Source organism: Alexandromys fortis, unplaced genomic scaffold (genome assembly GCF_014885135.2).
Source record: "Alexandromys fortis isolate MF-2015 unplaced genomic scaffold, M_Fortis_MF-2015_v1.1 scaffold_70, whole genome shotgun sequence".
NCBI classification, from domain to species: domain Eukaryota; kingdom Metazoa; phylum Chordata; class Mammalia; order Rodentia; family Cricetidae; genus Alexandromys; species Alexandromys fortis.
In genome coordinates this window covers 506594-533438 of record NW_026067955.1, presented here as the reverse complement: position 1 = coordinate 533438, position 26845 = coordinate 506594, and the positions used below count along the sequence as shown (strand labels likewise).

Here is a 26845-nt window from a genome sequence, read left to right as displayed (position 1 = left end):
AGTGGCTGGGACTAAAATGTGTGCCATCATGCCTGGCTAAAAATAATTTTTTAAAAATGTCTTTGGAAGAAGTCAAGTTGCCATTGCCAGGGTCCTCCCTCATGCCTTTCAGTGTTGGAGGGCGTTCCTCCTCAGAACTGAGTGGCTTGACAGTCTCTCAGTCCAGCTGCCAAGGATCTCAAATTGTCACCTCACCTATCTTCATGGGTCCTCAGCCCAAATCTTCAGTAAGCCACAGCCCTCCCAAGTCCACCAGAGATATCAGAAACAGTGCTGTCCGAAAATCTTATTTTTATTTAAGCACAAAAATTGAGACATGACATATACATTTGTACATGGAGGAAAATACCAGAAAGTTTACAAAACCCTGGTGGCTGTCATTACCATTCAATGGCTCTAGGGATAAATGGCTGACAGTATGAGGGTAGCCTCAGGAGGGCCCCAGTTCCCAGAGGCAGGAGGCTGGCCATCTTGGTGAACTCCTGCATCACTGACACAAGGTCAGGTTTCAACAGTGATCTAAGTGTCACTGTAGTGACACAGCTGTGGAGTCCCCAGGACAAGTGGAGATCCCTCAGAAGGATGGCTCAGCAGTCCTGCCTGCAGGACATAGTTCTGGGCTAACTTCCTCCAGCAGCCCTAAGAGTTGTAAGAGGTGAGTATTGCTGAAAGTGGGGCAGGAATAAGGCTAAGGCAGAGGGGCAGAGTTCCTCAGGAGGTCAGAAGCCAAAACAAACAGGTCAGATGACACCTACCCTCTCAGAAGACTGCCAGAGGCTGGGTAGGACAACTTGAATGACTGTCTTCAGTCCCTCCCAAGTCCCAAGCAACTCCACTCAGAAGTCTGAGAAGAGCTAGTGAGGGCCCCCAGAGGGCACAAGGGGCTATTACACCATGGGACAGAGCAGGCATAGAGAGAGGGACTATTGTGAGGAACACCTGGAGACAATCTGAGGAGCATCTGTGCCCCTGCCCAGAACACAGCTCACTTGAAGTGGAGCCCTGGGCAGGCTTATGAAGCCTAAGCACGAAAGGTAAGACTGTGAAGGCCCCAATATAGGTCAAGCCTGCAGAGGGAAGAGTCCAGGGTGTCTGGGAAATTCCTAGTGCAGTGAGCCCAGGGCTGCCGATGATCCCGTGTGGGGGCATGAACACGCATGCACATGAGTGAATTTGTTTCCAGGGGAAGCAGTCCCACTGCTTCCAGACAAAGTCCACCGTCAGAAAAGAGAAGACAGCTTTGTTATTTTTTCTTTTCCCTTGTCCCTGTCCCTTCCTCCCCTTCCCTTATGGGGAAGGGAAAGCTGACTACTGAGGAAGGAGCAGGGACAAGACAAAATCCCTGCCAGGTCTGTGCTGGGCAGAACTACTGTGTAAGGCACCCACGGAAAGTGCAGCTCAGAAGGCAGGTGACAGAGAGGCTGGGGTGAGGGAAGGAGAGTCGGGAAGACTAATTCCCCTGGAAGGTTCCTCGGGCAGCAGATGAGGCAGCGCTGCGGAAGGTTCTGTTGCTGAAGATGCCCTGGGAAAACTCTTCCTGAGCCTGCTGGAAGCTGGCTCCTGTTCGGCGGTAGAAGGCATGCACCTAGGGAACAAGGCTGGGGTGAGAAGAGCCCAGAGCAATCCTAGCTATCAGGGTATTCTTCCAAAGGGGCCCTCAAGTGTTTAACCCTGCCTGCCTGCCCACCCGAGTCATGGACAAAGGTGTTGGGTTCCTTAGGACTTTAAGGACGAGGAATATGATGTCCACCCAGGAGAGATACCTTTTGTGTTTGCTGTTAGCTCATACCCGACTTACCCGCTGCAGGAGGAAAAGTGAGAGCCCAGCACAGAGGGTAAAGAAGCCGGCCACTACCATCATGATGATGGACACAGGTAAGTGCCCACCTTGCAGGGTAGACAGGGCTGCGAGCCAACCACTATGAAAGGAGAAACCAGGGGTGAGGTAAAACTGAGACTTGGGAGTCCCCAAGAGGAGCACTTCTCCCAAACGGCTGTGTCTTGGTCACCACCTGGGCATCTCCCTGCAGCACAGGGAGCCTTGTGGTTCAGTGACCTTCCTCTGTGACTGGGATGTGAGCACGGATAGTGTGAGCCCACACTGCTCCAACATGACCTCTCCTGAAGTCTCAGAGGTGGAGTCACATGGAAATCTTCTGCCCCAGTGAGGTCTAGGAAGGAGATGTGACAACTGCCTTGTCAGGATCAGCCAAAGGCTCAATGTGTGCTGCTGACTGAGGGTGGGGACAGGGAAGGCACTGGTTCTGCGTGGAGGGATCTGGGACAAGGACACTGACCAGCTGTTTACCTTGTCACCTCTGCTTCCCTAGTTATGTCACTCTCACGGCCTCAGGGTCCTTAGCTATACAGGGCTTATTCTCATGCTGCCTGACTTGAAAACTTACAACAAAGCCACCGTAATAAAAACAGTGAGGGAACAGCAGGAAGACAGAGCAATGCCATAGGTTTCAGAGTCCAGATACACCTATTTTTTTTAAATTTTATTGAGTTTTATTAAGCTCTACATTTTTCTCTGTTCCCTTCCCTGCCTCCCACCCCCCTTCAACCTTCTCCCAAGGTCCCCAAGCTCCCAATTTACTCAGGTGATCTTGTCTTTTTCTACTTCCCAGGTAGATTAGATCTACGTATGTCTCCCTTAGGGCCCTCATTGTTGTCTAGGTTCTCTGGGAATAGAGATTTTTAAAGTTACTTATTTTTATTTTTTCTGTGCATTGTTGTGTCTGTGTGAGGATGTCAGATCCTCTAAAACTGGAGTTACAGACAGTTGTTAGCTGTCACGTGGCTGCTAGGAATTAGCCAGGTCCTCTGGAAGAGCAGTTAGTGCTACTAACCACTGAGCCATCTCTCCAGCCCCAGTCTACTTTTTTTTTTCTCTTTTAAATAAGGGTCCTAAAACCAAAGGGGACAGTGAGATGGTTCAGTGGGCAAATGTACGTAGTATATTAAAGCTGAGTGCTGTGGCTTATACCTGTAATCTTAGCAACTGGGAGGCAGAGGCAGCAAGATCAGCAGCCTTGTATAGGAGAACTCAGTTGGTAAAGTGCTTACAGCATAAGCATTAAGACTTGAGTTTAGAACCTCAGACCCCATATAAAAAAGCCTATGCTTATCATCCCAGCCAGCACTGGGAAGGCAGAGACAGGTTCAGGATGCTAGTGTGGCCAGCACTCGCCTCACACTCTGGACGTCCTGACTGCTGCAGGGAGGGGATCAAAATAGTGCCACCTTTCCAGGCTCAAGCTCTCAGCCCCATGTCAACTTGACATTTTTGCAATGTTCCCTGTGCACTGGGGTAGAAAGGAAAACATCAGCCATCAGCTTTTCTTTTGGAAATTAATTCTGAGCTAAGATGCAGTTAGCCAGGAAACTCAAACCAGCTACATGTTCCAGAATGGCAAGATGCCTCTCCAAGGAGGCAGGCCCCATCTCCTGCAGTCACAAGGCCTTGAGAGAAGAAGTAAGATGGGAGCTGAAGATGTTGCTCCACTGGTAGAGGGCCTGCCTAGCATGCATGAGGCCCTGGATTCCATTTTAAGTGCTACATAAGAAACAAAACCAGAAAAAAATGAAACCAAAACAAAATAAAACACACACACACACAGACACACACACACAAGTACAGCCTAGAGGCAGAATAATGACAAGAAGTTCATGGTTATTTTGGGATAACAGTGAGTTTGAGAGGTAAGGTGAGCCGGGCGATGGTGGCGCGCGCCTATAATCCCAGCACTCGGGAGGCAGAGGCAGGTGGATCTCTGTGAGTTCGAGACCAGCCTGGTCTACAGAGCTAGCTCCAGGACAGGCTCCAAAGCCACAGAGAAACCCTGTCTCGAAAACCAAAAAAAAAAAAAAAAAAAAAAAAAAGAGAGGTAAGGTGTAACTTTGGCTGCATCAGTCCCTGGAAGCGTGCTGCAGGAGAAAAGCAAGAAGTTGCCATACAGTGCTGGACACAGCCCTAAATACTTAAGCCTAACTGGCATAGTAGCTCGTACCTGAAATCTCAGCTCTCTGGAGGCAAGCAAGAGGATCACCATGAATTTGAGACCACTCTGGAATATATTATATATAATAAATCCCAGGCTGGAGTGAGACTCATCTACACACCATAGAATGTAGAGAACAAGGAAAGACTGGTAGCTACTGTAGGATTATTGGAAGCTGGCGTGTGGCTCAGAGACAGAGGATTGAGTAGCATGCACAAGGTTCTTCTGGGTCTGATCCCTAGAGTCACAAAAAAAGATGACCAGGAAAGAAGGTGTTGTATGGAATTTCCTCAGAAATTGAAACATTCTATTCTATTGGAAGCTCAAGCAGGAAGGTAAAATTCAAAATAGATTTAGGAAGTTCCTGAAACTGACCAGATTCACTAGGGCCCTCCCTGCTACAGTAAGCAATAAAAGCTGAGAGCCCTCCTTTGCTGAAGGAAGTTGAGGTGCAAAGAAGACTCTGAGACCACAGCAGATACCTGGGAACGATGTAGACAGTCCCTTGAAAGGACATTCTCCAGCTTGGGGAGCAGCCTGCAGGCTGTGCAGTGTGTTCTAGACTCCCAGCTTCATGGACTGTCGCCCAAGCTGAGGTGGGCTTTGGTAATGCAGCTGCCTGAGTTGTTTCTGCTCCAGTCACTACACCTCACCCATATCCTTGTAAGTAACCCTAATAAAACTTATTGGTTCACCAAGCTAGGCTTTGGTGGTATCGGTACTTTGTTGTCATGGATTCCCTATCTGGGGCAAGTAGATGTGTGCTCCGTCTTCCCAGGAGATGTTTCGTCACACAGATCGTAGGATACCCTCCACCCTTTTTCCACCATGGTCAAAACAGGCTCTCCAAGAGCCAGAAAATGGCAAGGAAGTTGAATCCTCTATGATACCTCAGATCTTACCTGGTCCCCAAGTTAGGCAAGCCAATCATTTGGATGAAGTAGATCCCTATTTGACAAAAAAATACAAAGAAGAACACGAAGAAGCTGAAAGAGTTGTCAGACCTGTGGAGAGAGAAGAATTAAATCACAAGCGGGACAGTGGGACGAATCCGTGGGGAAAGGGATTTGCCACCAAGCCTGATGCTCTATGTTCAATCCTGGAGCCCAAAGGATGAAAAGAGAGAACTCTCACAAGTTGTCCTATGACATACTTATGTGCACTGTGGCATGTATGTATATGTGAATGTACACACACATACCAAAACCACAAACAGATAAACCCTAGGGCTCGAGGGATGGTTCAACAGTTTGGAGCACTAGTTGCTCTTCCAGAAGACCTATGATTCCCGGGATCCACATGGTGCCTCACCACTGTCTCTTAATTCCAGTCTCAAGGGATCCAACACCTTCTTCTGGCCTCTGAGGACACTGCATGCATATAGTACACAGACATTCACACAGGCAAAACACTGACTCATACAGTCTTTAAGGCCTGTGAGTTCAATGCACTAAACTGCCCCCAACACACACACACACACACACACACACACACACACACACACACACACACCCCCTGTAAACTTGAGAAGCACGCTGCAAAGACTCCTCAAGAATTAAGTACCTCCACCACTGTGCTGTTTTGTTTTAGGTATAGACAAGGGTCTCCTGAAGCCCAGGCTGGTCTCTTAATTTCCTATGTAACCTTGAACTTCTGACCCTCTTTTCTACACCTCTCAAATGCTGGGAGTATAGGCATATGCCACTAAACCTAGTTTTATGTGGGGCTGTAATAGAACCCAGGCTTTGCACATCCTAGGCAAGCACTCATCAACTGAGCCATATCCCTGGCTTTGACCACTGCATCCTTGAGAATCAGAATACTATGCAAATTCAGGATCTGCCTTGCTGATACTTCCGGCTCTTCATCCCAAGACTTGGAGGACTCCCAGCCCTAAAAGCATCAAGCATGGAAGTTTAATTCCAAATCCCTAGAGTGTCTTAGAGATACATATATTTATACATATATTTATGCTCACATATTGGCAACAGATCATAATGGTGAGCCACAGCATCTGACATCCAAAGGGCAGCACCTCAACTCTCAGGAAGGTGCTCCCTCTTCACAGCAACTAAATCCCTGCCTGCCAGTTAGTCGGCCCAGGAATAGTACCACAGCAGGGAGGCTCCCAGTCCCTCACATTTGCCCGTGTTCATTCATGAACAGGCCTCTAGCTAACCTCACTCACAGGGTAGGCTGAGGTAAATGGCTTCTAATTTGTCTGATCTGACTCAGTGAGAAAAGGAAAGCAATTTCCCCACTACTTTGTTCTAAGCTAGGACTGTGATGAGACCCAGAGCTTGGATCTATCGGCTGCTCCTGGGATGCCAGCCATACCCTCATCCCTTGTACTAGCTCCACTCACCTGAAAGCCTTGTAGATTGGTCGGTACCAACAAAGGAAGGCACAGGGGGTGAAGATCACAAACCAAAGGATGGAGAGGCCAAAGGCCGTTCCATTAGCGGCATTACTTGTGAACCAGGCCAGGCATGCGAGGAGGTTTAAAAACAGAGTCACTGAATGCACTGGAAAGGGGCAAGGAGAGAAAAGAGGTTTGACCCAAGGTGGCCGGAGGCCTGGCTGCCCACAGAGCAAGCCACTCCCTAGGAAAGGCCTGCTGTGAGGGAGGCTGCAAATACAGAAAGGGACTTCGGTCTATACTTAGGCAAGATTGGCTTTCAGATCCTGGTTCTCTGGGACCTCACACCAGGGACCAAGCTTTCTTAGGAGGTGACAGTGAGACCTAGGTTTCAGGGATAGATGTGGTAAGGTGCAGACCCAGGGCTCATCCTCGGGGAAGGAAATAACTCTTTCTCAAAGGCCCACAATGAAGGTGCAGAATTTTTCCTCACTGCTGCAACCTAGAGGCCTTTCAATACGGTGAGCTCTACAGGAACACAGAAGTCTCTGGATAGTCCCTTCTCCCTTTCAAAGAAGTCTAGCTGGCCCTCTTGAGCAGGTTCCCAGACAGGACATAAAGAACCTCCCCATGCCAGCCCAAACACTGGGAAGGACAAAGTCTGTGAGAGGTCTTGACCCCAGGGAGCAAGGCCCAAAGTAAACATAGACATCTCAAGACAATGTCAGTGCACCCCGAAACTCACACATCCAGAGATAGTAAAGCATTTTGCATATCCGCTGGTAGTCAGCAGGGATCTCTGTGGAGAAGTCCTGATAGAAGCAAGGCTTGACGGGGCACCACGACGGCAGGGGCGGCCAGTTGTTGTCTCTCACTGTGTAAAAAGGATTCAGCCTCATCAGTGGCATGGAGGAGAGCGCACACTGGCCCAGCTTATAGGCAAAGCAGAGCTTGCAGAAGTGCCCCTACAAGCAGAGTTCAGGAGTCTCAGGGGCTTCATGGACCATGACGTGAGATCAAAGAGGGAGAGAAATACCCAAGACAATGAAGCCCGACTACATCAGAGAGAGCTAAATATCCTAAGTCAGCGATTCTCAACCTTCCTAATGCTGCAAGCATCTGCGTGCTTTTACCTCTTGAATGCTGGGATTAAAAGGACAAGTTACCACATGCCTTTTAAACTACTTTCATTAGTGACCAGCGCATAAGCAGGACAACCAGGGTTGTCATCATAAGCATGTATAGGGTGACTATATAAGTCAAGCCACCACCATCTTGGGAATTCAGCTGCATCCTGTAGCAAAAGCATTATCCCAGCTGGGCTTGTGCACCATTTACCTCCCCTCATGGAGGGGGCCGGTCAGGAGACCCTCATCTAAGTATCCAGACATTCCCTACCACAGGTCGTTTGCAATTCTGCTTTAACCGCACACGGTCTTCAGGGAGGGGCTAGTCTAGAAGGAAGGGGGCTCCATCTACACCGCTACAGGGAAGTCTTCATCCCTGCTGGGTAAGGCTTTCCTGGTGTGGCCTGTTGGAGGAGCACCCATACCCCTAGAAGTAACCCCTCACCTATGCTCTGGGAGGAAGCCCAATAAATCTACTGGTTCCACAGAGAGAACTTTGTCATTGGGACCTTGTTTATGTCTTCTTCTGGGAAGTAATTTTAACAACAACATCGAACTCTGGGCCCAGGGAATCAAAGAATTTCAGAGCTGGGAAGGAATGCAAAAATAGCCCGTATCTGTCAGGCCTATTCTGCTGCTGGTATCCTAACTTCTGCCTTACTTCTTTCTACCCTACTCCCCGCACCCACCTTTCCTTCCTTCCTCTCTCCCTCCCTCCCTCCCTCCCTCCCTCCCTCCTTCTCCCCCCCCCCCCCCACCCTCCCTCCCTCCCTCCCTCCCTCCCTCCCTCCCTCCCTCCCTCCCTCCCTCCCTCCCTTCCTTCCTTCCTTCCTTCCTTCCTTCCTTCCTTCCTTCCGATGCAGTCTTGCTATATTAGAGCCTTGTCTTGGCTGGAACTTGCAGTGACCCTCTTGCCTCCGCCTCCCACATGCTAGGGCTACAGATATTGCCACTATGCTAAGCTCCCCAAACCAATATGCTTCCAAAATCAAAAGCTTTGCAAGATCTCCCATGAAGATAGCTCAGTACACTGCCAGGTAGAGCAGGCTAGACCCCAACAGTCTTCTTTACCATGTAAGTTCGCCGCGGTATTCTGCAACTCCCGCTCCTTGCGCTCCAGCTCAGCAGCTTTCCTGTCTAATTCTTCCTGCTGCCGAAGCAGGCCTGCCTGCGCTGCAGCTGCAACAGCCTAGAGAGGACACGAGCAGGGAACAGCCGGAAATGAGGAAGGAGCAGTGTCAGCCCAGGTAGGCCAGCAGAGGCACTTCACCCAGGCAGGAAGAGCTAGCAGGAGGTCTCAGAGGCAGCCCTGTCCAGTAAAGTGTCTCGGGTACTAAGGAATACCATGCAAGTGCCTAGGTGATCCACCGCCCACTACCCTTATACCACCTTGACTCCTTGGTCCTTGCCAGGACTCTCCACTTCCTCCCCTTCCCCCATGGCTTGTCTAGTCCCCCATACTGGAGTCCAGGCTAAATTGAATTATATTGTCCTTTGGGTAACTCCAAAGGGGAAAGACTTCACAAGAGCCCAACCTGAAGCCAGAAACCCAGAGACCTGAAGCTACAGGGAAAAACCCAAAGCGAGTGTGTGCAAAGTCGAAACAATGCTAAGCTGCCAGCAGAAAGCAGAGGGAGGATGTGAGGCAGGCCACGGACACCAGAGCCCCAGGAATTTACACCAAGGCAACCTTCCTCCCTACTCTGCCCAAGGAGCTGCCTCCTAGGCCCACCTGAACGGTATCTGGCCATGCCTTGGAGGCAGGCCATGACTATGGCCCTTCTCTGCCTGACTTTCATGGCAGGCAGGGGCCAAGCTTTATCACTTCTGCAGGCAGAGCAGAGCCTTCTAATGAGGCAGCTCAAGGATGCTCAGGTGAGGCTGAGTAGAACTGGGCCCAGGGTCCTGCTCCTGCTGCTGCCACCACTGTTTGGCCCCATCGTCCTCCTGGAGAATGAGACGGTGGTCCTCCGGAGCAGCCAGTCCACTGGCCATCTCACAGGATGACAATCAGGCATATGTGTACACATTTCACCATAGCAGTTCTCCAGAGAGTGAAGGCTGCCTCTGGACACTGGGATTAGCATTGACTGTACAGTGTCACAGTGAGGGTTGTAGGCTCATCTCCCTGTGCGGTCACTGGAACAGAGGCAGGGTCTCTGCACCCCTACTGCATCACCCCGATGGACATAAATTGACCCTGCAAGTAGGGATTGTCTCACTCCACAGGGTTCTAGGAGCCAGCCTGAAGGCTCCAGGTGCCCAGCCCACCCTCTTGCTCATCTACGCTAGGCCTACCTTTGGAAGCTTTCGCATGTAGCTGTCCCTGGGAATACTATCTCCTCCTAGTAGCATCTGCCTCTCTGAGGGCTCACCCGCTGCCAGGAATCGGGCAGGCAGAAACTTGCTGGCCTGCCTAAGCAGGAGCTGCAATACACAACTCCACTGTGGGCCATGCTCACCAGGGCAGTGAGAAGCCCGGGGTGGGGTTGAGGGTGGGGAGGTGACTGAGGCCAGCGTCAGGCACAAGCAGACAAGGTTCAGCAGACCCAGTGACAAGACAAAGGCAAACAGGATGGAAGGCAGGAATAAACGAGGTTGAAAAAGAGAGGGGCCAGGGTTGTAGTTTGGTGACAGGCAATTGTAAGGACCCAGATTCGATTCCCAGTATCACAAACAAAAAAATAAAGGGATTCTGGGACCTAAGAAGGACCTGAAGTGACACAGCAGGGCAAATGCTCTCTGAAGACACCAAGGATGCTAGCCCAGTGAGTAGTGCTTACTTCAGAGGTGGGAGTGGAAGAGTGACTCCATAGGTTGGTTCCAAAGAAATTCACAAGCCATCTCAGGGACAAAGGTCCTTTGCTGCCCCCAACCCTACGTTCACCTATGGACCTGGGTGATTCCCACTTGCACAGGAGAAGCCAAAGAACTCTCAACCTGTACCTGGGGTGTTGGCTGTGCAGGCTCTACTGAGGGCTGGAGAACTGCTGGCTGCGAGGGCCCAGGATGTTGTGAGACAGGAACCGTTGTTGCTGCATTTGTCTGTGTGGGGCAAAGGAGGGGAATGAGTGGATTCTACTAGTGGCAAACCACAGTGAGGGACCTGATCTGGGCTCTCTTCTGCAGGTTTTTGGCCAACAAGGCTTAGGCTTAGGGAACAATGACCTCTAACCCATACCCCCTAACCCATACTCTTGGCCTTGCTAGATACAAGGCTTTCCAGCATAGCCCTGTCACAGACTGACAGGAGAACTTCAGTGACTTCCAGTGACGTCTCCATTCTTACCTTACCCCAAGTCCTCATCTGGACTGTCCCTCTGAGGATGTTAACTTCCCCAGAGCTGTTCTTTTTCTGCCATGTTCCTTGCCCCAGACACCTTGGCACCTCCCACTAGCACACATGCCACTACCTCCCAGAAGACAGCACAACTCAGAGAAAGGACATAGTCACCAACCTCCGAGAAGGGATTAAATTCAGCCAGGCCACCCTGGGGGGCATTGGTCAGCTGGGTCACAGAGGGATCCTGGGAAGGAGAGAAAGAGGCATTAGTTATTGATAGGAGGAAACACCTCTGACCAGAGGCTAGCAGGCAATCCCAAGTCCCAAGTATCCAAAGTTCTGATCTGCTCTGCAACCAAGTCGCTTCATCTGAATGCTTTACCTTTCTGAAAACAGTCGGCCCCACACAGGTGTTCTCAGTGCCCAGATCCAGAGGGGGTCACAATATTTAACTCTGGTACTTTCTTCATTTTGGTGGGGAGGGGGTAATGTGGTTGGTGGCAGTAGAGACCTTCCTGTACTGTTTTATTTACTTATTCATTTAAATTAATTTTATTTTATGTATACTGGTGTGAGGTTGTTGGATCCCCTAGAAATGGAGTTACAGACAGTTGTGAGCTGCCCTGTGGGTGCTGGGAACTGAACCCAGGTTCTCTGGAAGAGCAGCCAGTGCTCTTAACTGTTGAGCCATCTATCCAGCCCTTTTATTTATTTTTTTGTTGTTCTTTTTTCTGGCGCTGGAGATGGAATCCAGGGCCCTGTGCTTGTGAGGCAAGAGAACTCAACCACCGAACTAAATACTCTACCCTGTTATTTCTTAGTCTACAGAGAGCATTTTATTCCTCTTGCTTTTTAGAGATGAGCTGAAGGTTCTGGAACGGAAACATGCTGCTGGCTGCCAGCAATGACTGTTAATCAGGCACACTTGTGAGGAGGGAGAAGGTCTCAGATGAAAAGGCCTGGAAAGTGTTTCCTTTTCTTTCTCATTCTTGAAAGAAAGAAAGGAAGGAAGAAAGAAAGAAAGAAAGAAAGAAAGAAAGAAAGAAAGAAAGAAAGAAAGAAAGAAAACAAAATTCCTTATAGTTCAGTATGGCAGTATGTCTGTGATCTCTGGAGGCCGAGGCAAAAAAAAAAAAAAAAAACCCAGAAATGGAAGTCAGCAGCAGAATACAGTCTGCCTGTGTTTCCGTTGTCTTGCTCCCACCCTCCTCTTTGCTTAGGTGGCCCTTTTGGTGGCAAGACAGTTTGTATTCATCAATCCTGCTCACGAGTATGGGATTCAGGTCTTGCTCCATCCACAGCCTGCAGGAACTCTGGGAGGAACACAGGAGAGAGTGCCACTGGCTGGAGTTCATTCTCAGACCTGCACTTGTTTTGTTTTAGAAGACAAGAGTTTCATATACTCAGGTCAGCCTCAAATTGTAAATGTTGGGGAATATTATTTTAAGGTGTGTTACTTTAGTTTATGTTTCATTTGTTTAACTCTGTGAAGCTGTTTTACTGTGTCTGTCTAAAACACCCGATGATCTAATAAAGAGCTGAACAGCCAATGGTGAGGCTGGAGAGAGGAATAGGCAGGGCTGGCAGGCAGAGAGAAAAAAATGGAGAAATTTTGGGGAAAAAAAGAGATCTGGGAAGGAGGACTTCAGGGGCCAGCCCCCACACCCCCCAGCCCTGCAGCTAAACAGCCAGACACTGAGTAAGTAAGAAAGAAAAGGTAAACAGGAATAGAGCAAGATAAAAGCTGGCAATAAACCAGGCAAGCTAAGGCCGGGCATTTATAACTAAGAATAAGCCTCTGTGTGTGATTTATTTGGGAGCTGGGTGGTGGGCTCCCCCAAAAGTAAAAAAAATCCAAAAAGTCAGAAGAATAAAACCCAACATGTAAAGACCAGGATGGCCTTGCTCTTCTGATCCTCATGAGCCCACCTCCCAAATACTGGGATTACATGTGTGTAGCACCACACCTCGCTCTATAGACCCAATTCTTAAATACTGTGATGGTGTCACAGACACTGAGAGCACGCCCCTCAGCTCACAGGTGTGGAAGACACTGGTCATGGTGAAGTGGCAGGAGCTTCCTATTCTGAAACTTAATGGAGCTAAGTGTCAGCACCAAGAATGGCCTCTGGCTTTTCTATACAGGAGATCTATCTTCCCATGGGGACCAGCAGCACCTAGGATAAAGCTGTGCCTGAGCACCCCAGTGCCACACCCTGAATGGAGCACCAGCTGGAATCACTGGAATCCCAGCTCATCTTAGGGACCCTGTACCTCCTTTCAACCTCCTCCACCAGACTGCGTCCTGTCTGTTGAACACACACCTCTGCTTTGGTGACTCCTGCAACTCAGTGTGACAAAGTGAGGCTCTAGTGGTCACTAAAGGCCATGGGGACTGGTCCTGAGGTTATTCCTACTAGCCGTCTTCTCTCAGGATCAGTCGGCCTGTGGGAGGCTCTGGCCAGGGTCTACCCTGCTTACAAAGCCAGAAGATACATACCAGTGTAAGCAAGCCCAAGTCACTGAAATCAGACCCCAGTCAAGGAACTGGCTAGTACAGTCTGTCACCACAGGACACAGGAACCAAGGGGCAGCTCAGATAGCAGTGTCAGGAGCTGGCGCATACACACCTGGCTAAAGTGTGCATGTTTAATAGGCATCTTGAAGCTCAAGGCAAGGTTCCATTTCTATCACAGGACAGTCAGGTAGCAGATTCTTTAGGGTGGTGATGAGACGATTGGGACTACCCTGTCCACAGAGTCTCCCCCTCCCCTTTCTCTAATGTCCTCAAGGTATGGCCCTGGGGCCCTAACCAGGCTCACCCTAACTAGTGAGCTGAGAGTGCTCTGCAGCTGGGGCATCTGGGTCTGGCCCATCCTTCAGGCTCCCCGGGGTTTGCTGAGGGGCCTGTGAGCCACACTGTCTCATGCCAGGGAACCTGCAGCACAACAGAGGCCTCTTGCCTGGGACCAGATGAGACTAACACTGTGACACATGGGGACTTCTCCCCTAAGGAAACCTGGGCTCTCCCTGAGAGAGGCTGAGGTTAGATGAGGACAGGGAGGGGGTGAGGACTAAGGGAAGGTGACATTTCCTAAATGTCTACTGCGTGCCAGGCTCATCATGTAACGACATTACTGTGAATTCTATTCACCCAGAACCGATCAATGTGTCACATCACTAGGAAGTTATTTGCTATTTATTTTTGAGAAACTTACTCCATATGGCCTTACAGAATTCACTATCTACAGATCCCTTAACCCCACCCCGACACAAGAGTCTCTGTTGCAGCTCAGGCTGTCCTGAAACTCAGTATTGTTTACCAGACTGGCAGCGAACTCGAACCTTCTGCTATGGCCTCTCCAGAGCTGGGATTACAGGTATGTGCAACCACACCTAGCTGGGCAGTGGCTCAGCTTCTCTCCTTTGTTTCTATAATGTATTGATGGGCTGACAAGATGGCTCAGTGGGTAAAGGCAATTGTCACTTTGAGTTTGATCCTCGAAACCTACGTGGTGGAGAGAATGAACTCTCTACAAGTTGTCCTCTGACCTCCACACATGCAGATATGGAGGTAAAAGGAAGAAAGAGGAGCCAGGCGGTGGGGGTGCACACCTTTAACCCTAGCACTCGGGAGGCAGAGGCAGGCAGATAGATCTCTGTGAGTTCAAGGCCAGCCTGGTCTACAGAGTGAGTTCCAGGACAGCCAAAGATACACAAAGAAACCCTGTTTTTAAAAACAAACAAAAAAAAAAAAAAAAAGAAAAGAAAAGAAAAGAAAAGAAAAGAAAGAAAGAAAGAAAGAAAGAAGGAAATATTCATTATATTTCATTCTGTAAAGACTTGATACAGATACTCTGGTCAGCTTTTGTGTTTATGGCTCTACTGAAAAAGACAACCACAGATTTCCTCATATAACCTCCACCACAGCCATATGAGAGACATAGACGGGAAAGCTCAGTGCGGGGCTGGTAGCTCAAGATCCCTGGGGCAGGAGGCTGGAGATGGCTGGGAGGTTAGGAGCACTTGATGCTCATCCAGAGAACCCACATTCAATTCCCAGCACTGACATGGTGGCTCACAGCCACCTGTAACTCCAGTTCCAGGGAATTTGATGCCCTCTTTGACCTCCTCAGGCCTCATACACATGGTACACAGGCCTACACACAGGCAAACACCCATGTACATTATATCTGAGCGCGTCTCTGGATCCAGGTCTGACTCTAGCAATAGGACAGTAAGCCTGAGACAGCAATGCTGCAGGACAAACAGAAGATTATCAATTACTATGTGGCTAAAGTAAATGACCCCTGTTCCCAAAAGGCATGAGCAAGGACTTCCTTCCTGAACTTCAAAGAGCTGGATGTTGGGGCACATCTTCAGTAAGTCACAAGTAGAGCCTTCTCATGTAAGGGTCACACTGACGAGCCCGAGGAGGACCATGAGCTTTCACTCCAAGTCACAGAAATGACGTTACCAGCGTCAACTTTTCCCCCTCACCGAGCACCAGTTGCTCTTAAAGGGGTAAGCAGTTATTTAGAAGAATGGCGAGGTCCAAGCACACCTACACGGAAGATGTAACCTCAAGCCCCCAGCTGCTCAGACAGGAACAGCACTTTTACTAACTGATAAGACGGAGCAAAGCTAAAGTTCTTTACATTCAGTGGACAGCTACAGTGTGAGTTCACAGTCTGGTGGACTGGTAACTGAGACAAGTAGACACATGCCAAGAGTATGCTGGGGTGAGGTGCAGAGTGATTGACAGGGAAGGGTTGGGAGGAAGGTGGGTGGGATGGTTAGCTTTAACTGTGAACTTGCTTCAACTTTATAATCATCTGGGGAGTCTCTCAATTAGAGACTCTCCACACTGGGTTGGTTTGTGGGTTTGTCTGCGGGAAGGTTATCTTAAGTTAATGGATATGGGAAGCCCCAAACCACTGTAGGTGGCTCCATTCCCTGGGCAGCCAGGGAACCCCTGAACTAAGTAAGAGTAGAGAAATCAAGCTGAGCATAAGCAGTGAGCATCTATGCCTTATATGCTCTTCGCTCTTAAACCGTAGGCGTGAAGCCTCTGTTTGAAGTTCCCGTGTTAACTTCCCCATAAGTTGGACTGTAATGGAATTCTAAGTCGAAATAAACCCCATTCCTCCCTAAGTTGCTCCTTGCCAGAGTCTTTTATCACAACAGAAATGAAACTAAAGTAGTGGGGTTCCCAAAAGAAAGGAGGGAGGCAATCAAAGGCCCAGAAGATCAAGGCCAGCGGCGGGTAAGGAGCATTTCCACTGCAGTAGAGTGTGAGGGCCCTGGGAGAAGCATGGCTGGGCTGGGGCTTACAAGGCCCTTCCTGGTTTGGAGGGAAATCTCTTTGTGTGTTTCTTATTTCCTGATTAGCTCTGAGCCTCACTGACTTCCCTGCTTTCCCGTTATATGCCGCACTCAAGCTCCTGGTGTGAGACTGTTCCAGACTCCAAAGTAGCACATTAAACCCTCGGGGCTGCCAGGGCAGTGCATACCTGTAATCCCAGCATCATGAGGCTGGCAGGAGGAATACTACAAGCTGAGGCTACCGACATCGTGGGTGTAAAGCCAGTCTAGGCCACACAGCAAGACCCCGTCTCAAAACAAAAGAACAAAACGAAATATCCTGAAGTCATACAAAAAGGTTCCATTCTGTAAGTGTCAAATTAGTTTGGTCAAGTTAGTTTAGTTAGGCCGGCAGGAAAACACACAAAACATAATGCAACAAGACTGTGGGAAGTATGGGTGGCCTCTTTTCTGTCTCCCAAAGTTCATAAAATGTGATAATGACACTTTGACCTCAAAATACAAGGGCTAGAGGAGGGACATGTTGAAAAAAAAAATTGGGATGTAGCTCATTTCGGTAGAATGTTTGCTTAGCAAGTATGAAGCCCTTGGTCTGATCTTCAGCACAGCATACACGGGACAGGATGGCATACATCTGTAATCTCAGCACAGCATAAACTCTAGTGGAAGCAGGATGATCAGAAATTCAAGGTGAACACCAGTAATCCCAGATGGAGCTCTATGAATTTGAGGACAGCCTGGTTTATCACAGTGAGACCCAGTGTCAAAAAGTAAACAAATACACAGGCCCCCATGATGTCACATGCCTGTAATCCCAGCACTTGGGAGACTGAAGCAGGGAGATCTGCCTTGAATCTGAGGCCAGCTTTGGCTATATGATGGTAACAAGATCCTGTCTCAAAGAAGGTGTGGGGGGAGCAAGCATTTGAGAACCTATCTGAAGGGCAAGGCAAGCCTGGGTCGTGTTCCCTGCCACTGGTACTGATGTCCAGAGTGGACTCGAGAAGGACACAGGAACTTCTTGGCCCTGAGACACCTATGGGCACGGTCTTCTTAACTTGTGCTACTTGCCTTCTCCCCCCACTTCCTGCCCATTCCCTACACAAAACAATTCATGAAATGCTGTGGCGGGGCCACCAAGAGAAAGCCTTGTCCATGGCCCTGGAAGAAGCCGTGCAGAGCATCAAACCTGATCACACGGAGCCCATGTGAGAGTAAAGGCAGCGGGAGCTGGGAGCGTCAAGACGGAGGCGCTCCTTAACTGGTATCAGATCACCTACGCATTAAAAAGAGCGATGGTGGCGCACGCCTTTAATCCCAGCACTTGGGAGGCAGAGGCAGGTGGATCTCTGTGAGTTTGAGACCAGCCTGGAGTACAGAGCTAGTTCCAGGACAGGCTCCAAAGCCACAGAGAAACCCTGTCTCGAAAAACAAAAACAACAAATAAATAAAAATAAAAAGAGCGTGCTCGGTGTTCTGCAAGTGAGAAGGCTGTACTCAGGTATTTTGCTTGGCTAGTTTTCTTTTTTAGAGACAGGGTCTCACTGTATAGCCCTGCTGGCCTCCAGATCACAGGATTTGCCGGCCTCTGCCTTTTGATTACTGGGGTGGGGTTAAAGGTATGGGCCACCACATTTGTCTCAGTTTTCAGTTTTGCATTGTTTACTCATTAATGTGTTCTTTTCTTTCTTTCCTTCTTTGTTTCTAATTTGCAGGTGACCCTGGTCTCCTGATTCTCTTGCCTCTACCATCCAAGTGTTGAATTATGAGCTTGTACTACCACACCCAGCCTGGAAGAAGGTCATGGAGCCTTAGAGGTGAGAGTGTACAGAGAACAGCCAGGAGTATCAGGAAACCAGCCTGACCAGGGGAAGGCCAGACTGGAGCAGTTAGGACTTGACCTCAGTGGAGGGGGACACAGTCACAGGAGTCTAAGCATTCCAGTCATCATGAGGGATGTGCAATGTTCAGGAAGGGCAATGTCAGATCATGACTGCTGGCATGAATGGGTTAAATTAGGGGGCAGCAGTTCTGGATGGAGGAGTCTGGGACTCTACAGACCTGGAGGAGGTATCACAGCTCAGGAACTCAAAGCTGGTTAAAATGGAAAGGCTGCCAGGAGACTGCTTTTTTCAGGCTGTGTGGGAAAGGAGAGGACCTGTGCAGATTCTGGACCACACTGGAAGTGTCTGTGGAGAGATCTGGCTGGCATGTCTAGAAAGGTGTGGATGGAAGCTGGAAACGTGTCGGAGCCTGAGAGTCAGCTGAGGACTGAGCTACACAGCCAGGATCTTTGGGTGAGGATGCTATTCTGAGGTTACTGAAGCGGAGGCAGAGAGTGGGAATCAGGTCCAAGACAGTACTCAGAAATACTAAATGGAGAAGACAGGAAATAAAAATAGCCTGAGATAAGCCAAAGTTATAAGAGAGATCCTGGAGAGAGTCAAGCCAGACAAGTGTGTATCACAGAAGCAGCAGACAGCCCCAGGGGCTCAGAGAGAGATCAGGTACGGGGTGTGGTGGACGGGTACTGGGCATGATCATATTGCCTGCAGTCTCAGTACTCAGGAGGTGGAGGCAGAAGGATCAAAGTTCAGGTTTGTCTTTGGCTCCAGCCTGGTCAAATTGAGACATTGTCTTATGGGAAAACAAAAACAAGCCAGGCATGGTGGCACATGCATTGGCTCTTGGGAGGCAGGTGAATTTCTGTACGCTCTAAGATGACCTGGTCTACACTCAGATCCGGGCCAGCTAGGAATACAAAGAACAACTGCTTTGGAGCCATGGCCATGAAGCTGTCTAATCTGCCCATTTTTCTGAGTCCTCACGCAGAAAATCCTAACTTCCTTCTTCTTTTCTCTCTTTCTTTCTTTCAAATACTGGCCAGAACGTAAGCATGTTGTCTTACAGCACAGGGCCAGCTCCAGACAGCTGCCCAGGAGAAGCTGTCCTCCTGCCTTAATGCATTAAGCCCACTTTGGGCTCTCACCACATGGCTGCTTGCTGACCTGCCTTGATAAGCATACCAGTTTAACTAAAAAGGCATGGCTGTCTTCTTCTTTGCCACGTCCCTCTTGCTGGTGGCTGCCATGGTTTATAGCTCACTTGCCCCGTTATTTCTTTTAAACTCCAATACAATTGTCAGAGAGAGAGAATAAGATCTGAGACTGAAGCAGTCCCTGGGTGACAGAATACAGGAATACAGAGGTGACATCTTTTTTTTTTTTAAAGATTTATTTATTTATTTGTTTATTTATTTATTTATTTATTAAGCATACAATGTACTGCTGGCAAGGAAGGTACCAGGTCTCATTACAGATGGTTGTGAGCCACCATGTGGTTGCTGGGAATTGAACTCGGGACCTCTGGAAGAGCAGCCAGTGCTCTTACCCTCTGAGCCATCTCTTCAGACCCCCAGAGGTGACATGTTAAGAACTGAATTTTGGCTCTTGCTGTCCCTTCATCCAAAATCCCGCATCTTCTCATTCGCCAGACTTTCTGCCTTCCACCCCAGCCCCTTTCTGGCACACGGCTCTGCTCTTTCTCCTGAGATCCCTCGCAACTTACTCCCCTGTCCTCATCCTGCCCATAGAATACTGTCCTTGTCCACATGCATTAGCTCTCAGCTTTGCCAACCACAGACTGCGCGCTCATTCACCTTGCTCTCTGGCCCCAGCAGGTGGAACAGCAGGGCTTCTGGTGCGTGTAAAGGTGTGAGCAACTCAAGGGGGCACCTGATGGCCCTGGGCACGCCTTGCAATGTGGACAGCACCCTTCTCTGAGTGAGTCTGCCCTGGTTAAATATTACCATCCTCTGAACAGATGATAATCCTATGCAGAGTGACTCCAGAGAAAATTTAACAAGTGTAAGGGCCAAGTTCATCCGAGTCTCTAGCCCAGTTCTAACACCCCACTGGCTCTGGGTGCTAAGCATAAAGGTGGGAATGCCTCCACCTGGGAACCTGTCTGGAATTGGCCTTAAGCTGTGAGACACTTGCCATTTTCAATTTTTCCTTACAATTTTTTAAATATTTATTTTTATTTCATGTGCATGCATGATCCCTTTGGCGGTCAGAAGAGGGTGCTGGATTCCCTGGAACTCAAGTTGCAAACAGATGTGAGTTGTCAACATGGGTGCTGGGAATCAAACCAAAGAAGAACAGCCAGTGGTCTTAACCACTGAGCCGCTGCTCCAGACCCATTTTTAAATCTCTCAAGACAATGCTCCTGTTCTACAGTAAGTAGTGGTGCACACCTGGAATCCCAGCATCTGGAAACGGAAGCAGGAAGATTCAAGGACAGCCTCAGTTCCACAGCAAGTCTGAGGCCAGTCTGGGATATATGACCCCTAACTCAAAAAAGAAAAGAGAGAGAAAGCAAGAGAAGGAAGGAAGGAAAAGAAGCAAGCAAGCAAGAAAGAAAGAAGAGAAAGAAATGAACAAAAAAGAGAGAGGAGAAGAAAGAAAGAAAGAAAGAAAGAAAGAAAGAAAGAAAGAAAGAAAGAAAGAAAGAAAGAAAGAGGAAAAATTATATCAGGTCTAGTTGTGATTCTGAGAATTCCCAAAGGCTGGAGGACCCTCTCCGGGAAGTGGCACAGGCCTTAATGTCTGTGGACTTAGTGTCCTGTAACTGTTCACACAAATCACATTTCTGCCATCATTTCCCACAGTAGAGAAATATCCTGCATCCCTGAAAAGCAACCACGGCACTGAAATTATCTTTAAACTGCAAGGAGGCAATGTGTGAAAGAGAGATTGTGTGAACTGGCAGCTCCAAGCCCTGAAAGACTGCCTCTGTTCCACACACCACCCCTTCCACACACCCTCCCAGGCCAGCCTTCTCGGCTGTAATCTGACAGAATGCTCGAAGGAAAGCAGCCCTGGCATTTGCTTGGGTGGTCTGATTTCAAGTGGATTGCTAGGGTGGGGGAAAGACATTACAATGATGCCTCTTTTTAGTTTTCCACCTCTGCATCACTTGACAAGACTCGTGAGAAACATCTGTGAACAGACAGCCTAGAATTGTTCCAGTGCAGGGACCCAACAATCCAGAATTAACAGAGGAACCAGGGTGCGCCGAGGGAGGTTGTGAAATCACTAGGCTTGCCTTGCAGCTTCCTGCTTCCTCCTAAGAGTTTGGTAAGCCTCTGCCACACTCCAGGGATTTCACTTTCCACTCAGAACTCCTTTTGGCAGGGCAGTTTTCTAATGATTTCAGTTATATCTATATGCAAGGAAAGGATTCATGGAAGCCTGTGATTACACTTTGAGGTGGAGGAAGTAGGGGCTTCATAAAAAACCTGGATAAAGGGTGGGGGAGATAGTTATCAGTAAATGGATGTCTTTGCAAGTGTGAAAACCTGAGCTGGGTACCCATCAAGTGGGAAGACCCACTTTTTTTTTCAAATATGCATCAGTGTTGTGCCTGCATGAGGATGTCGGCCCTCTGGAACTGAAGTTCCACACAACTGTGAGCTGGGTATTGACCCCGGTCCTCTGGAAGAGCAGTCAGTACTCTTAACCACTGAGCCATCTCTCCAGCCCCACAACTCCCGTTTTAAAACTTTTTTTGAGAGAGGGTCTCACTGAGTATCTCTGGCTGGTCTGACACTCACTCTGTAGACCAGGCTGGCCTCAAACTGACAAAGACTGCTTGCCTCTGCCTCCACAATTCTAGGATTAAAGGCATGGTAACACTCTCAGCCAGAACTCATATTTTTAAAAGACAAAAAGTCAGAAGTAGGGGCTGGAGTGGTGAGGAGTGCTGGCTGTTCTTCCAGTCCCTAGCACCCACATCAGACAGCTCACAACTACCTGTTAACTCTAGCTCTAGGGGATCTAGTGCCTACTTCTGTGCCCTCCTCCCTTGGGCACCAGCATGTATATGGCTCACATGAACACAAGCACACATCACATATTTACATATTTGTAATCCCAGTCCTGAGCAATACCAAGTCAGGCAGATTCCTGGGCTTACTGGCCCAGCCAGCCAAGTTCTAGACCAGTAAGAGACCGTCTCAAAAAGAAAAAGAAGGTTTTGCTCTGTTTAACTTCCATGGCTATCCAGGACAGCCAGGGCTACATAGAGAAACCTTGTCTCAAAACAAAACTTTATATGAAGGGGTCAAGTATGGAGTCAAAAACCTTTAATTCCAGCACTTAGGAGGTAGAAGCAGGAAGAACCATGTGAGTTGCAAGTCAGCCTGGGCTACATAGGAAGACCCTATCTAACACACACACACCTCCAATCTATAAGGGGCTGCCCCAAGGCAGAGCACATGCTCAAGACCGAGTTTAATCCTCAGCAACAACAAAACCAAACATCAATAAAAATCTGTCCTCCTCCATCCCTTCACACAAAGGATGACGAGACAGCTCAGCAGGATGATCGTCACTAAGCCTAACTACCTGAGTCTGAGTCCTGTGAGTCATGTGGAAGCAAAGGACTCACTCCTGAAAGCTGTCCTCTGACCTCTATCCTGAGACACAGCATGAACATGTACAACAAATGTAAAACTTTTGGGGGTGGGGGATTTTGAGACAGGGTTTCTCTGTGCAGCTCTAGCTGTTCTGGAACTCGCTCTATAGACCAGGCTGGGCTCAAGCTCACAAAGATCCACCTGCCTCTGCCTCCCAAGTGCTGGGTGGGAATAAAGGCGTGAGCCACCACTGCCAGGCAATGTTAAACATTTTTAAAAGTGCCAATTGATGACCATTACCGGCACTCTCGTTTCAGGAAAGACAAGGCTGCTCTCTGGCAAGGTGGCCCGTACCTGTTCATCCCAACACTTGGGAGACAGAGGCAAGATTACTGCAATAGCCAGGCCAGCCAGGGCTACATAGTGAGACCCTGTCTAAAAAAAGAAAGAAAAGTAAAAAGGTGACAAGCGTGACAATACCACAGCCTTTCCTTAGCAGACCTGAAGTAACCCCAAGACAAAAATGTATGAGATTCGAAAGTCTTTAAAACTGCACCCCACGGGCAGCGAGACCCAGGTCTATATTCTCCTGTAATGCTAATTCTGGCACACTGTTGGCTCTAGCACGTCCCAGCCTCACTGGAGTCTTGGCTTCTGTAAAACTGAGATCTTAGAATCGACGTCTAAGAACATTTACGGTCCCCTGTCAGCCACAGACTCCAAATAGTAAGTATATTTTACAGTCCACCATTATATGGTATGACAAAAAAAGTCTGTTCTCCAGACTGACTAGGTGTGACAATCTGAGTCTGTCACCTCTCCACCTGCATGTTCCTGAGCTATGAGCCAACACCCTGAGCAAATGAAACTGGGTTCACACCTAGTCATCCAAGGACTACACCCTCCCAGTGCCCTAGCCCCGGCAATAGGGAAGCAGCATACACCATCCTAAGCTCTGAGCAGAAGCAGCTCCAGGCATCAGATGCAAGGCTGCTTGCTTCGCCTCACACAGCTTCGTGCCAAGAGTGGAAAGTCATTCCAGTATGAGGGGGAGCATATCACAGTTAGCCAGGCTCTCTTCTTCCCACAGGATTCCCCTCCAGATGTTGCCGATTTGCTAGCCAACAGCTGCTTCCTGACCCACCATATCCTGAGGCTGCCTGGAAAAACTCTTATTTGAATGCAATGCAGAAGTTACTTTCTGTCACTTCTAAAATTACTATCACGCTTTGCCCAATCATTTCCACCAGAGATGCCCAAGAATCCTGCCCTGTGCTGGCCCTGGAGAAGATCCTGCTGCAGTGCTGGACAGCTGACTGCCCCTGATAGCAGCAGAAAATTTATTATTCTGACAGAAGAAAACTGAACAAAGAAACATCATTGCATACCACATACTCCAAAAGATTAGTAGATCCTTGCTATATATAACCCAGACTCCAGTGTTACAGAGCCATTCATCATGAAATCACCGGAGTTCACACAAGACATTAGCAGGAAAACTGCAAACACCCTTTCCCTACTCATTAATAGAGGCTACTGCTTGCCTTACATAAGAGACAAAGTCCTGCTAACGCTCTGTCAAGAAACATTAAGCTAAAAGAGGAATACTCTAAATTCCCCAGTGGAACAAGGAATGAACTACCAAAATCTGCCTGTGAGTTCCTATCAGCTAGGTCACCTTGAGAAAGAAGCAAAAAATTTCCACTCTCAGCCTGGCTGGGTGTGGTGGCACAAGCTAGTTATGGCTCTACTTGGGAGGCAGAGGAAGGACTCCAAGTTCAGGATCAGCGTGTACACATAGCAAGTTCAGAGCCAGTCTGTGATACATAAAGGGCCAGGGATGAAGCTCAGTGCTACCCATTATGCTCAGTGGTAGAGGATTTGCCTAGTATGCGCAAAGTCGTGGTTCAATCCCATCACTGCAAAACTTCAAAACAACAATAAATTCTATTCTCCTGACTGCATGACCATCATCTATCCAGGGCACCTCTGCCTTTTCTTTTCCACCTCTGGAAGGATCCATGGTGGGGAAGTTCAAACGACTTCTCCAGCACCTGCAGGAAACTTTGAAGTTGCAGATGACCAAAATAAAATAGCAGCAGGATGAAGCTGCGAGCCCGCTGACACACTGACACAGGAGAAACAACTGGGCTCGGAAATCACCAGTCAGCACAAGCACCCTTCCCTCAAACTGGTTTCGGGCAGACATGAAAGAAGAAGCACAAAGGGCCCCGAGGCTGCTGACGAGAGTTCCCGTCCTTCAGCAAAGACAAGGTGGCATCCCTGTGTTCTTCACTCAAAAGTTTGGCTTTAAGTCCGAAAACTGTTGTATTCTTGAATGTTCCAAAGGTCAAGCCAGCAACCACCCTTGCAGATTTGCCAAACTAGTGTACCTTGTGCTCCAAGGTCCTTCACCAACACCCCACCCCACCCCACCCTGCAACCCTCCCTTAGTGGCCCAAACTCACTCCAAACAAAGCCCTTGGTCAACATGTAGAATTTTTGACCGAGACCACTTTCTGGCTTGGGCTCTCTACCCTCCCTCGGCTTTCTTTCCTTGTAAACACCGGGGACTCTCCTGTACTTTAGATACTTGCTTCTCTAGTGCTGCTGCTGCTGGGGCGTTGGGCTGTCTCCACCCCATTAGACTTCTACTTCCTCATTATGTTTCAGTGACCCTTTCTCCGACGATGACTCAAGACAGGTGGATTCTCAAGACTGTAGAAATATCACAGCCACACTCTGCTTCCCGTCCTGTCTCTAGGACACCTCCCTAAGGATAAGACCGTGCCTGCTGGCCTTTCTCCAGTAGGGTCCAGTCAGAGCGGCTACATCCCGGGGTGCAGTAAGAGCCCACTTCGTTCCTTGCTGCAGCGCCCCGCCCCCTTGCCGCAGTTCCACCTGTTGCAAACTCCCGCCTCCATACAAACTATGATAGGCCCGGCTTCATATTCCACTCTCCCATTGGGCAGGCCATCCGTCCCTCCTACGCCACGTCTCCCGGCTCTGGCGAGAAAGAGGCCCAGGCCGCGGCCTTTGGCCCTAAAGCAAGTTGGGGGTTCTACCTGGAAGGGGTTTACATCCACTGGGTCCGCGAAGGGGTTAGTGTCGAAGGCCGACATGGTGATCGGGGGCCGGCGGGCGATCTCTGCGAGCGCTACAGCCTTAGAGCACTCAGACCCAGCAGCACTCAGTGTGGACCCTCCACTTCCGGGAGCGAGGCAGCCGTTCTGGCGCAGGCGTAGGGCTCTCTGCGGGGGCGTGGTCCTGTGTCGTCACAGAGGTCCGCTCCGCCCCCTGCCCAGCCCACTGGAAAGCGATGGATAAGCATTCTGTTTCCATCTACTTATTTTTTTTCTGCCAAGGTGCTGGAGGTAGATCCCAGTGCCTCACGAATGATAGTCAAGCGCTGTAGCCCTAAGCTACATTCCTAGTCCTACAGTTCACTTCCCCCTCCTGTGCAGAATGTCTTCTGATACTTTCTTTCCGATTTGTGTTTATTCTGAGCTTCCAAATCAGGGGCCAGCAGCAAACTCTATGCATTCCTAGAAAGCAAAATTGGGAAGTTAGGGCAAGTCCTGGAGCAAAATGACAAGGGTGGCATGTCAATCAGAGGAATTACTTGAAGAACTGTGCTCCAGGATAAAGTTGGGGAGCCCTTGCATCAGCACCTGCCGTAGATAAGTCCCACATCTTTTTAGGCCCCACCCTCCTTGTGGTTTCAGGAATGTCCTGAAGGAGGTTGCTAATTCACTTAACTTATTTATCCATGTCTTTTGGGTGCTGTGGAAAGCAGCGCTTATCGTTTCTTACCCTGGAACGAAACAGTGTTACTAATTGGTCTATTCTTGGTGTTGTCAAAACAGATGTTTTTCCTTTTGTTGGTTTCCAGGGTTGTTGGTTGGTTGGTTTGCTGTTTCGTCGTCGTTTATTGTTGTTTGTATGTTTGAGGCAGGGATTTTACTGTACAGCTCAGGATGGCCTTGAACTTGTGATCCTAAGATGGTACTGGTATAAAAACACGGGGAAATTATGGGGATTTGAAAAGGGAAAGGAAGCCCTCACCTCAGAGTCTGATTGATGCCTTCTCCCTCATCAGCTAATAAGTAAAAATTATAGCATGATTAACATTTACTGTAAAGGCTGGTAACATAAACATATGCATGTCCTTTCCCAAGGAATCTCCTAAGATTCTCGAGCAAATTATTTACAATGAACACTTGGTCTTCCTGCAGCCTGGAAAGCTTATCAATGGTAATTAGACAAGTTCCCCTCAGAACTACCAGAAATCTTATGTAAGACTTTTCTTTTTAAAAAGTAGTAATAGAT

At 48.8% G+C, this 26845-nt stretch overlaps 1 protein-coding gene across 1 annotated transcript; it reads right to left on the bottom strand.

Moving 5' to 3' along the window:
• Positions 1 to 274: 274 nt before the first annotated feature.
• Positions 275 to 25758, bottom strand: Scamp2 (secretory carrier membrane protein 2). Its single transcript, XM_050152072.1, has 9 exons — positions 25582 to 25758; positions 10949 to 11017; positions 10437 to 10535; positions 8562 to 8679; positions 7109 to 7237; positions 6370 to 6529; positions 4907 to 5008; positions 1799 to 1919; positions 275 to 1585 (listed from the first exon to the last, which is right to left on the bottom strand). Exons 1-9 carry the CDS (start codon positions 25636 to 25638, stop codon positions 1451 to 1453), a joined length of 990 nt encoding a protein of 329 aa, XP_050008029.1. The 5' UTR covers positions 25639 to 25758; the 3' UTR covers positions 275 to 1450.
• Positions 25759 to 26845: the final 1087 nt, after the last annotated feature.

Excerpts from the sequence above, each read along its gene's own strand:
- Scamp2 (XM_050152072.1), bottom strand. The coding sequence starts at position 25,638 with ATGTCGGCCTTCGACACTAACCCCTTCGCGGACCCAGTGGATGTAAAC. Across the intron at positions 10,536-10,948 it reads AATTTAATCCCTTCTCGGAG|ACAAATGCAGCAACAACGGT; the intron begins GTTGGTGACTAT and ends TGCCCCACACAG. Across the intron at positions 5,009-6,369 it reads CCAATCTACAAGGCTTTCAG|GTCTGACAACTCTTTCAGCT; the intron begins GTGAGTGGAGCT and ends CTCTCTCCACAG.